This window comes from Rattus norvegicus, chromosome 11, assembly GCF_036323735.1.
Source record: "Rattus norvegicus strain BN/NHsdMcwi chromosome 11, GRCr8, whole genome shotgun sequence".
In the NCBI taxonomy this organism is placed as follows: Eukaryota; Metazoa; Chordata; class Mammalia; order Rodentia; family Muridae; genus Rattus; species Rattus norvegicus.
In genome coordinates, this window is record NC_086029.1 from 98739876 (window position 1) to 98753369 (window position 13494).

The 13494-nt window shown below is 39.8% G+C and overlaps 1 protein-coding gene across 3 annotated transcripts in view; it reads right to left on the reverse strand.

Annotated features, from left to right (window-relative positions):
* The window catches only part of Prkdc (protein kinase, DNA-activated, catalytic subunit), a 217548-nt gene that overhangs the window by 194924 nt on the left and 9130 nt on the right, over window positions 1-13494 (reverse strand). For all 3 annotated transcript variants that reach the window (NM_001108327.2, XM_039088537.2, XM_008768933.4), the window contains exons 8-10: window positions 12188-12243; window positions 12076-12106; window positions 10607-10764 (exon numbers count right to left, since the gene is read on the reverse strand). In NM_001108327.2, coding sequence (NP_001101797.2) covers window positions 10607-10764; window positions 12076-12106; window positions 12188-12243 — 245 coding nt within the window. The remainder of the gene's footprint in view (window positions 1-10606; window positions 10765-12075; window positions 12107-12187; window positions 12244-13494) is intronic.

Genomic DNA, 13494 nt, shown 5'->3' on the forward strand with positions numbered 1-13494 from the left:
CTTCAATCCCAGCACTTGGGAGGCAGAGGCAGAGGCAGAGGCAGGAGGATCTTTGATTTCAAGGCCAGCCTTATCTATCCAGTTCATTATAATAAGTCCATGTTTTCTATCAGGTTAGTTTCCTCATTTAATTATATTCACCTTCTGTATCAGACATACCACAGAGTAAGAAAGAAAGAAAGAAAGAAAGAAAGAAAGAAAGAAAGAAAGAAAGAAGGAAAGAAAGAAAGAAGCAAGGAAGGAAGGAAGGAAGGAAGGAAGGAAAGAAAGAAAGAAAGAAAGAAAGAAAGAAAGAAAGAAAGAAAGAAAGAAAGGCAGGAAGCAGGCAGGCAGGCAGGAGGGCAGACAGACAGAAAGAGAGAAAAAAAAGGGGGGGATGGGGAAGTTCAGTTTTCTGAGGTAGTAGTAACTAGATAGTCCATACACACAAACATAGACTATCAGAGTCTGTTAAATTAGGGATAACATTTCAAAGGTACTCTGAGTAACCAGGTCAGTGTTGGGAGAAAGATCCATCCTTATGCTCTGAAATTTAATAAGAAAGTGACTTAATACCAGTGTTTATATGGATGCGATTACATATATTCTTGACTTCTCAGACAGTTATTTTTACTCATGTAAAAAATTTTGAATTACTTCAGTAATTGGACTTTTGCTTTTGAGAGGTCTTATAACTAGACTACTATTTTGAGTGAAGGCTGTATATTATATATATACAACAGTCTTCTGTTTTGTCCTTGGTACATATTTAACTTGAACAAAAATTATTCTAATTAAGCCTTAAGTGTCAATGTATAGACTTGTTTTATTTAAATTTTTTTCTCCCCAAAACATAACAAAACAAAAAAAAAAAAAAAACAAATCAAACAAAAAACAAGAAAGAAAAGCCAGTTTAAAGTTGTTAAATTGGACATCCTTCTTCAAAATTTAAAACTTCTACTTTGAGAGATGCCATTAAAAGAATTTAAAAAAAGCAGGCAACAGAGGAAAAATTATTCATAACGCTTTCAGAAAAGGGTTTTAATCCAGAATATGCAGAAAACTCTTAACACTCATAAACAAGGTATGATCGCATATACATTTAATCCCGGACACAAATGGATCTCTGAACCTTTGAACCCAATTCAGTCTATCTACATAGTGTGTTTAATCCAGCTAGGGATACATAAGGCTACATACCTGTCTCAAAACAAACAACAAACTCTAATAAAAAAACAGACAAACGAAATTTTAATATGGAAAAAATGAGAAAAAAAGAAAAATATACTTGGTAAAACAAGGTTTAAGAATGGCTAATCAGCTACCACTGTCTTTTGTTAACCAGTGTAATATCTAGCTGCAGTAGAAGTATTTCTCTTTCATCCACAGGTAAATGTAGGTCTCTCCACACAATATCCATGCAGTTTCTTTCTAGAGCAGATGAAACCATCATAGATGCTACAACTGATCAAAATGCAGAGAACAACTGACCATGGAGAGCTCAGTCTCTCTCTCCCTGCACATCTATAACACAGCCCCTTCATCTAAGGCTCAGGGAACGTCATGAGAAACAAGGAATAAAGACTGTAAGAGGCAGAGGACCAGGATGTCTGCTGGGAGACAGTGAAGCTGTACACATGGCACTGTGACAATATAGTTACCTAAATAAGAGCTGAAGAATGACAACACCAGCTGATATGCTAAAATGGACAGGGGGAACATCTCAAAAGGTTTTAACCCTAGATGAAGGAAGTCAATGACTTCTGCTCGGTTGTCCAATTCCAAATGGTCACTCCTGAACACATGCACACAACACAGAATAGGCATCAAATACACACATGTATATACAGGTAACAATCATAACTAAAGAACATTCCTTGCGAGGGAAAGGAGAAAGGCATGTTGGAGGAACACGAAGAAGAAGAGAGAGAACTAGAAATGATGTAAATACAGTACTCGTATCTCAAACGCTCAAGAAATTAAATCTTTTTAAAAGGAAGAAAGAAGGCGATAGAGAGATTAAGTCTAAGAATATATGTTGCTTTTGAAGAGGAGCTGGGTTTGATTCCCAGCACCCACCTAGTGGGTCACAGTGGTAGCTCACAATCATCTATAACACCAGTTCCAAGGAATCCAATACATTACTCTAACCTCAGTGGGGCACAAGGCACATAGGTAGCATACATACACACACACACACACACACACACACACACACACACACACACACACACACACACCCAGGCAGAAGACATAACAGGGTAAGGCATGGTGGTGCAGGCCTTTAACCCTAGCACTGAGGAGGTAGAGTGTTGGGGATTAATTCTAATGTTTTGTCTTAATTCAGCTCCCAAAAAAATCACACAGGAATCTGCATGCCCAGATGCTGAGGGTCCCTGTCCCCTACTGGTTTTTGATTAATCAATAAAGAGCCGACACCCGCGGATCCCGGCCCGCAGCAGCTCTCTGCTCCCAGACCCGGTGAGAGAGAGACCCAACCGCCTGGTCAGGTGGGCACTCCTGAGGCTGCAGAGCGGAAGAGACCACCAACACTGCTCACCCCTGCCCACATCCCTGGCCCAAGAGGAAACTGTATAAGGCCTCTGGGCTCCCGTGGGGGAGGGCCCAGGAGGAGCAGGACCCCTGCCTGAGACACCGCCAGAACCTGAAAGAAACAGACCGGATAAACAGTTCTCTGCACCCAAATCCCGTGGGAGGGAGAGCTAAACCTTCAGAGAGGCAGACAAGCCTGGGAAACCAAAAGAGACTGCTCCCTGCACACACGTCTCGGACGCCAGAGGAAAAAGCCAAAGACCATCTGGAACCCTGGTGCACTGAAGCTCCCGGAAGGGGCGGCACAGGTCTTCCTGATTGCTGCCGCTGCAGAGAGCCCGTGGGCAGCACCCCATGAGCGAACTTGAGCCTCAGGACCACAGGTAAGACCAAATTTTCTGCTGCAAGAAAGCTGCCTGGTGAACTCAAGACACAGGCCCACAGGAACAGCTGAAGACCTGTAGAGAGGAAAAACTACACGCCCGAAAGCAGATCACTCTGTCCCCATAACTGACTGAAAGAGAGGAAAACAGGTCTACAGCACTCCTGACACACAGGCTTATAGGACAGTCTAGCCACTGTCAGAAATAGCAGAACAAAGTAACACTAGAGATAATCTGATGGTGAGAGGCAAGCGCAGGAACACAAGCAACAGAAACCAAGACTACATGGCATCATCGGAGCCCAATTCTCCCACCAAAGCAAACACGGAATATCCAAACACACCAGAAAAGCAAGATCTAGTTTCAAAATCATATTTGATCATGATGCTGGAGGACTTCAAGAAAGACATGAAGAACTCCCTTAGAGAACAAGTAGAAGCCTACAGAGAGGAATCGCAAAAATCCCTGAAAGAATTCCAGGAAAACATAAATAAACAAGTAGAAGCCCATAGAGAGGAGACACAAAAATCCCTGAAAGAATTCCAGGAAAACACAATCAAACAGTTGAAGGAATTAAAAATGGAAATAGAAGCAATCAAGAAAGAACACATGGAAACAACCCTGGATATAGAAAACCAAAAGAAGAGACAAGGAGCTGTAGATACAAGCTTCACCAACAGAATACAAGAGATGGAAGAGAGAATCTCAGGAGCAGAAGATTCCATAGAAATCATTGACTCAACTGTCAAAGATAATGTAAAGCAGAAAAAGCTACTGGTCCAAAACATACAGGAAATCCAGGACTCAATGAGAAGATCAAACCTAAGGATAATAGGTATAGAAGAGAGTGAAGACTCCTAGCTCAAAGGACCAGTAAATATCTTCAACAAAATCATAGAAGAAAACTTCCCTAACCTAAAAAAAGAGATACCCATACACATACAAGAAGCCTACAGAACTCCAAATAGATTGGACCAGAAAAGAAACACCTCCCGTCACATAATTGTCAAAACACCAAACGCACAAAATAAAGAAAGAATATTAAAAGCAGTAAGGGAAAAAGGTCAAGTAACATATAAAGGGAGACCTATCAGAATCACACCAGACTTCTCGCCAGAAACTATGAAGGCCAGAAGATCCTGGACTGATGTCATACAGACCCTAAGAGAACATAAATGCCAGCCCAGGTTACTGTATCCAGCAAAACTCTCAATTAACATTGATGGAGAAACCAAGATATTCCATGACAAAACCAAATTTACACAATATCTTTCTACAAATCCAGCACTACAAAGGATAATAAATGGTAAAGCCCAACATAAGGAGGCAAGCTATACCCTAGAAGAAGCAAGAAACTAATCGTCTTGGCAACAAAACAAAGAGAATGAAAGCACACAAACATAACCTCACATCCAAATATGAATATAAAGGGAAACAATAATCACTATTCCTTAATATCTCTCAATATCAATGGCCTCAACTCCCCAATAAAAAGACATAGATTAACAAACTGGATACGCAACGAGGACCCTGCATTCTGCTGCCTACAGGAAACACACCTCAGAGACAAAGACAGACACTACCTCAGAGTGAAAGGCTGGAAAACAACTTTCCAAGCAAATGGTCAGAAGAAGCAAGCTGGAGTAGCCATTCTAATATCAAATAAAATCAATTTCCAACTAAAAGTCATCAAAAAAGATAAGGAAGGACACTTCATATTCATCAAAGAAAAAAATCCACCAAGATGAACTCTCAATCCTAAATATCTATGCCCCAAATACAAGGGCACCTACATACGTAAAAGAAACCTTACTAAAGCTCAAAACACACATTGCACCTCACACAATAATAGTGGGAAATTTCAACACCCCACTCTCATCAATGGACAGATCATGGAAACAAAAATTAAACAGTGATGTCGACAGACTAAGAGAAGTCATGAGCCAAATGGACTTAACGGATATTTATAGAACATTCTATCCTAAAGCAAAAGGATATACCTTCTTCTCAGCTCCTCATGGTACTTTCTCCAAAATTGACCATATAATTGGTCAAAAAACGGGCCTCAACAGGTACAGAAAGATAGAAATAATCCCATGCCTGCTATCGGACCACCACGGCCTAAAACTGGTCTTCAATAACAATAAGGGAAGAATGCCCAGATATACGTGGAAATTGAACAATGCTCTACTCAATGATAACCTGGTCAAGGAAGAAATAAAGAAAGAAATTAAAAACTTTTTAGAATTTAATGAAAATGAAGATACAACATACTCAAACTTATGGGACACAATGAAAGCTGTGCTAAGAGGAAAACTCATAGCGCTGAGTGCCTGCAGAAAGAAACAGGAAAGAGCATATGTCAGCAGCTTGACAGCACACCTAAAAGCTCTAGAACAAAAAGAAGCAAATACACCCAGGAGGAGTAGAAGGCAGGAAATAATCAAACTCAGAGCTGAAATCAAACAAGTAGAAACAAAAAGGACCATAGAAAGAATCAACAGAACCAAAAGTTGGTTCTCTGAGAAAATCAACAAGATAGATAAACCCTTAGCCAGACTAACGAGAGGACACAGAGAGTGCGTCCAAATTAACAAAATCAGAAATGAAAAGGGAGACATAACTACAGATTCAGAGGAAATTCAAAAACTCATCAGATCTTACTATAAAAACCTATATTCAACAAAATTTGAAAATCTTCAGGAAATGGACAATTTCCTAGACAAATACCAGGTATCGAAGTTAAATCAGGAACAGATAAACCAGTTAAACAACCCCATAACTCCTAAGGAAATAGAAGCAGTCATTAAAGGTCTTCCAACCAAAAAGAGCCCAGGTCCAGACGGGTTTAGTGCAGAATTCTATCAAACCTTCATAGAAGACCTCATACCAATATTATCCAAACTATTCCACAAAATTGAAACAGATGGAGCACTACCGAATTCCTTCTACGAAGCCACAATTACTCTTATACCTAAACCACACAAAGACACAACAAAGAAAGAGAACTTCAGACCAATTTCCCTTATGAATATCGACGCAAAAATACTCAATAAAATTCTGGCAAACCGAATTCAAGAGCACATCAAAACAATCATCCACCATGATCAAGTAGGCTTCATCCCAGGCATGCAGGGATGGTTTAATATACGGAAAACCATCAACGTGATCCATTATATAAACAAACTGAAAGAACAGAACCACATGATCATTTCATTAGATGCTGAGAAAGCATTTGACAAAATTCAACACCCCTTCATGATAAAAGTCCTGGAAAGAATAGGAATTCAAGGCCCATACCTAAACATAGTAAAAGCCATATACAGCAAACCAGTTGCTAACATTAAACTAAATGGAGAGAAACTTGAAGCAATCCCACTAAAATCAGGGACTAGACAAGGCTGCCCACTCTCTCCCTACTTATTCAATATAGTTCTTGAAGTTCTAGCCAGAGCAATCAGACAACAAAAGGAGATCAAGGGGATACAGATCGGAAAAGAAGAGGTCAAAATATCACTATTTGCAGATGACATGATAGTATATTTAAGTGATCCCAAAAGTTCCACCAGAGAACTACTAAAGCTGATAAACAACTTCAGCAAAGTGGCTGGGTATAAAATTAACTCAAATAAATCAGTTGCCTTCCTCTATACAAAAGAGAAACAAGCCGAGAAAGAAATTAGGGAAACGACACCCTTCATAATAGACCCAAAAAATATAAAGTACCTCGGTGTGACTTTAATCAAGCAAGTAAAAGATCTGTACAATAAGAACTTCAAGACACTGAGGAAAGAAATTGAAGAAGACCTCAGAAGATGGAAAGATCTCCCATGCTCATGGATTGGCAGGATTAATTTAGTAAAAATGGCCATTTTACCAAAAGCAATCTACAGATTCAATGCAATCCCCATCAAAATACCAATCCAATTCTTCAAAGAGTTAGACAGAACAATTTGCAAATTCATCTGGAATAACAAAAAACCCAGGATAGCTAAAGCTATCCTCAACAATAAAAGGACTTCAGGGGGAATCACTATCCCTGAACTCAAGCAGTATTACAGAGCAATAGTGATAAAAACTGCATGGTATTGGTACAGAGACGGACAGATAGACCAATGGAATAGAATTGAAGACCCAGAAATGAACCCACACACCTATGGTCACTTGATTTTTGACAAAGGAGCCAAAACCATCCAATGGAAAAAAGATAGCATTTTCAGCAAATGGTGCTGGTTGAACTGGAGGTCAGCATGTAGAAGAATGCAGATCGATCCATGCTGATCACCCTGTACAAAGCTTAAGTCCAAGTGGATCAAGGACCTCCACATCAAACCAGACACACTCAAACTAGTAGAAGAAAAACTAGGGAAGCATCTGGAACACATGGGCACTGGAAAAAATTTCCTGAACAAAACACCAATGGCTTATGCTCTAAGATCAAGAATCGACAAATGGGATCTCATAAAACTGCAAAGCTTCTGTAAGGCAAAGGACACTGTGGTTAGGACAAAACGGCAACCAACAGATTGGGAAAAGATCTTTACCAATCCTACAACAGATAGAGGCCTTATATCCAAAATATACAAAGAACTCAAGAAGTTAGACCGCAGGGAAACAAATAACCCTATTAAAAAATGGGGTTCAGAGCTAAACAAAGAATTCACAGCTGAGGAATGCCGAATGGCTGAGAAACACCTAAAGAAATGTTCAACATCTTTAGTCATAAGGGAAATGCAAATCAAAACAACCCTGAGATTTCACCTCATACCAGTGAGAATGGCTAAGATCAAAAACTCAGGTGACAGCAGATGCTGGCGAGGATGTGGAGAAAGAGGAACACTCCTCCATTGTTGGTGGGATTGCAGACTGGTAAAACCATTCTGGAAATCAGTCTGGAGGTTCCTCAGAAAATTGGACATTGAACTGCCTGAGGATCCAGCTATACCTCTCTTGGGCATATACCCAAAAGATGCCTCAACATATAAAAGAGACACGTGCTCCACTATGTTCATCGCAGCCTTATTTATAATAGCCAGAAAATGGAAAGAACCCAGATGCCCTTCAACAGAGGAATGGATACAGAAAATGTGGTACATCTACACAATGGAATATTACTCAGCTATCAAAAACAACGAGTTTATGAAATTCGTAGGCAAATGGTTGGAACTGGAAAATATCATCCTGAGTGAGCTAACCCAATCACAGAAAGACATACATGGTATGCACTCATTGATAAGTGGCTATTAGCCCAAATGCTTGAATTACCCTAGATCCCTAGAACAAACGAAACTCAAGACGGATGATCAAAATGTGAATGCTTCACTCCTTCTTTAAATGAGGAAAAAGAATACCCTTGGCAGGGAAGGGAGAGGCAAAGATTAAAACAGAGACTGAAGGAACACCCATTCAGAGCCTGCCCCACATGTGGCCCATACATATACAGCCACCCAATTAGACAAGATGGATGAAGCAAAGAAGTGCAGACCGACAGGAGCCGGATGTAGATCTCTCCTGAGAGACACAGCCAGAATACAGCAAATACAGAGGTGAATGCCAGCAGCAAACCACTGAACTGAGAATAGGTCCCCTATTGAAGGAATCAGAGAAAGAACTGGAAGAGCTTGAAGGGGCTCGAGACCCCATATGTACAACAATGCCAAGCAATCAGAGCTTCCAGGGACTAAGCCACTACCTAAAGACTATACATGGACTGACCCTGGACTCTGACCTCATAGGTAGCAATGAATATCCTAGTAAGAGCACCAGTGGAAGGGGAAGCCCTGGGTCCTGCTAAGACTGAACCCCCAGTGAACTAGTCTATGGGGGGAGGGCGGCAATGGGGGGGAGGGTTGGGAGGGGAACACCCATAAGGAAGGGGAGGGGGGAGGGGGATGTTTGCCCGGAAACCGGGAAAGGGAATAACACTCGAAATGTATATAAGAAATACTCAAGTTAATGAAAAAAAAAAAAAAGAAATAAAGAGCCAACAGCCAATGACTGGGCAGGGTGAAAGGCTGGACTTTTAGGATTCCCAGGTAAGAAACACAGAGGAAAGAAAGAAGAGAACTGCCATGATTCGGAAACAGAGAGATCAGATTTAAAAGCTGCAGGGCAGAAATCATCCACCAATGTAGGTGAAAAGGAAAAGCAGCCCTATGGGGGACTACCTAGAAGGAAACAAGGCAGCAAAGATAATATATAGATTTAGAAAGTATTAACTCAGGAATACCAGAGGGGAGTGAGTGTGCTAGCTTAGCTGCTGGGAGGTTTGAAAGTGCCCAGCCATTGAACTAATCAAGGCATATCGAAATACAAAGGTTTTGTGTGTGTGTGTGTGTGTGTGTGTGTGTGTGTGTGTGTGTGTTGTGTGTCTTTTCATTCTCGAATCAGAGAACTCTGGTGGGTGGCAAGAAGTGTCTAGAGCTCAGAGCAAATTAACAATTCATAGCTACAGCAGAGGAAGTGGATCTCTGTGAGTTTGGGACGAGTCTCCTCTATATAGCAAGTCTAGGACAGCCAAGACTACATAGACAGACCCTGTCTCAAAACACCAAATAAATAAATAAAGTAGATTAACTAAATCTTAAAAGAGGAGAAAGAGGAAGAACCAAAAGCTGGGAGAGACAGACTGGAATTTAAGGGGACAGAAAGCCAGTGTATCTTTTTAATTTCCTGAAATTAGCAAAACCTGAGGACAAAACTGCTTTCTCTTTCCTTCCCTCCCATAAAAGTTTGAGTTTCAAGGCAACACTGCACATTTCATAATTTCATATAGGTTTTAAAGAACAAGCCTGTGAAGTTAACTAACTACTTTATCCTTTTTTTTTTGTCTCTCTACATGGTTATGGCTGTCCTGGAATTTGGTCTACAAACCAGACTGGCTTCAAACTCACAAGAGATCCACCTGCCTCTGCCTCCTGAATACTGGGATAAAAGGCGTGCACCACCACACCTTGTCCTGTTTATGTGTCTGATTGTTTTGCCAGCATGTATGTGCATGTGCTACATGTAAGCCTGTTGTCCCACTCAAGTCAGAATAATGTACTGGATTCCCTGGAACTGGTGCCACCATACCCAGCTCTACTTATCCATTTTTAGTAGTGCTCCAAACAAAACTTTTGTTATACCTCTCTAGCATTTCCCATCACAGCCAATGTATGTGCACGCTTTCCTCAGCACCTAGCTGAGATTTCCTACATAAACTTCTGAATACTCATTCATCCTTAAAAGCAGTTCCTCAATCATAGCACATTCTCCTTAGCTAAAAAGGATGGGCTTCAAAAACTACAGGCTCAGTTCTATAACTTCATTCTACAACAGACAGAACCAAGGGGAGAGCATCCCTCTACTCTGGAAATGATAGCATAACTACAGTTAACCCTCACTTTCCAAGACAGGCTTCTGGTCTCTATCGTCTTACTCTAATTAGCCCCTGCCTTCCTTTTCCTCCTTCTCTATGCCACATCTTTTCTTTCCTCCATTAAATATGCCTTGATCTTGGTTCAAGTATTGATTAAATCTGAGATCATCCAATCTAGCTAACACCCATGGCAGAGCAATAGCAAAGCTTTCTACTATAAGTGCTACAAGAACTAATGGATCAACTTGTAATTCTTTTTCAAACATGCAGGTACAAGATTGGAATTTAGTTCTTTTGTGGAAGTTTTTAGTAAAAGTTGAATCTGAAGTACCTGTTTCAGGAAGGACTCCAGGGCTGAATGTGCAGCTTTTTTTAATTCCACATTTGTATGGTTACACCACTTTGACAGTACTTCAAATAAAGTAATATAGTTGTCCAGAAGGCAGGTAGTAAATTGAGATGCATGTAGGGTAAGTAGTCGTAGGCCAGCTGCAAATACAAAATCCATTCCATTTAAAATATGTCAACATAAGTCAGAATGTTAAAGTTCAAACCACACTCAAGAAAATTTAGTACAGAGAGGCGTGACGGTACGCACCTGTAAGAACTCAGGAGGCAAAGGCAGGATGTGAGTGTGAGGCCAGCCTAGTTTACAGAGTAAGTTCTAGGACCATCAGGCCTATATAGTGTGACTGTCTCAACACACACACACACACACACACACACACACACACACACACACACACACACACATATAAATATTCAGTATACTATCCTATAATAATCTGGTGATCTCAAAGTGCCCTGTAATACCTGTAACATTCTCAGTCTCCACGCTGACTTAGGCCTATGCCCTGAAATTGGATCTGGATTTATTGACTCAAAGCAGAATCAAAGACCCAAAGGGCTGAGAATACAGCTTAGTTCACAGAGTGTTTGCTTAGCTGCACAAGGCCCTGGGTATGGTAGCTATCAACGTGTGGCACATATGTCTGAATGTATGTACATATGCCTGAAATCGAAGCATTAGGGAAATGGATGTCCTCATCTATATAGTGAAGTGAAAGCCTACCTTGGGAACATGGAGCCATGTCTCAACAACAGCAAACTAAACAAGTAGCTTGAATCTCCTGAATGATATTCTAATATATACATGTATTATACATGAATACAAATGTATGTACAAAAATGTTTATATATGTATCTATTTGTGTTTACATATATGTGCATATATACATATAAATGTGTGTATATATTATATATATATGTATTATACACACACACACATACATAATACACATATACACATATATCTTAAACTCTTTTCTGTATAGACTTAAAACATTTTTGGCCATTGAGTCTAATTGCACTAACATTAAAACTGTACCTTTTTAAAATTTTCTTATTACATGTGTGAGCCACACAAATATGAAGGCCAAAGGACAATTTGTAGGAGTCAATGCTCTTCTGTCACTACATGGGTCCTGGGGATGGAACTCAGATCATAACTCTTGAAATCAAGTTCCTCTACTCACTGAGCCATCTGAGCAGTCCCAAATAAGTATATATTTATGATATATATTTGATATATATATATAGATCAAGTAACATGCGTACCATCATCCCAGTAAGAGTTTATGTGCTTCAACTAATAAAACCTTAAAGCACCATTATAAATAATTACATGTGAAACATCACAGGTGCTTTTGTATTTGCTTTCATTCTTACTTAAACAAAACCTTACCCACAATGCTAACTTAAGTAATGTAAACTGTTACCGTATTAAAAACCGAATCTTACCTAAGGGCACAGCGTATCGCTTCATCTCAATCTATTGCAGAAAAAAAGAAATCATCATACGTGGAAAATCACAAGTACAACTGTAAAAGACTTAGAGTAATATTAATACTACCTGAGGACGAATTGCTTTTAATGTAAAACCAAATATTTCCTTTGAAGTCTGGGGATCTGAGGATATAATAACAACAACAGAAGAAGGCTGTTAAAAATTGTAAAGTTGTTTATATTTTTTTATCAGATACTTGCAAGTGACAGCTTTTCTTAAGACAGACTGATATGTGCAGTAGCTGCACAGATTATGATTCCAGAGTAAACTTCTCAACATCATTTGACTGAGCTAGAGCTCCAAGTTACAGCTTCTGGGGACAGCGGAAAGAAAAATCTGAAATAATTACTGTGTGAGGTCAGGTCTCTCAGGGCTTCAGCTTTTTTCATCTACAAAAGAGACAACTTATAGTTTCTATGAAGACTGGAAGGTTAATAGAGGTTAAAAGGTGTGACTCACTCAAGTCCAAACATACTTCCTTTTCCCCCAGTGCTCTCAGGCATTTACTCCACATACAATGCCTGCTTTGGTGGTTTGAATGAGAATTCTCGTATATTTCAATGTTTAGTCCTCAGTTAGTGGGACTGTTTGGGAAGAATTAATGAGTGTGGTCTTGTTAGAATAAGTGTGTCACTGGGGATGGGCTTTGACGTTTCAAAAGCCCATGCCAGGTCCAGTCAGTCTGTCTGTCTCTCTGTGTCTCTCTCAGTCTGTCTCTATCTCTGTCTCTTTTCTCCGCTTACTGCCTGAAGATCAGGATGTGAAGCCCGCAGCTACTGCTCCTTCCTGCCATTATAATCATAGACTGATCCTTTAAAACTGTAAGCAAGCCCCCAATTAAATGTTTTCTTCTATAAGAGCTACCTGGGTCTCCTCACAGAAATAGAACACTACCTAAGACACCTGGTAAATGATCGAAACTACAAGCGTGAATAAAGTATTACTATGGACCTTCATAATTTTATATCCTAAAGAAGAATGCAGAAGATGTATATACCTATAATGTATGGATCTTCCAGGCAAGCTGACACCAAAACAACCTATTTAACTGTCTTCAATCACATTATTAATTGCAGCTATACAGAAGACAAGGCTTATTCCTAACTGGTTTCTTTGTCCTTCTAGCAGTGACTTATATACAGCAGAAAACCATCTGCTCTGATAGAAGATTTCTGTATTAGAAGACAGACATGATAGGCGCCTGAGGAAGAATGACATCAGAGAGGCCTTATAGTGATAAAAATAGCATATTTTTCTAGCATAAAAAAGATTTTTAAAAAGTCAACTTTGGGATTAAAAAACCAATTTAGTTTGACTATACTTTCAGAAAGGCATTACTAATATAATAGCGTCTGGACTGAGATTGCAAGAGA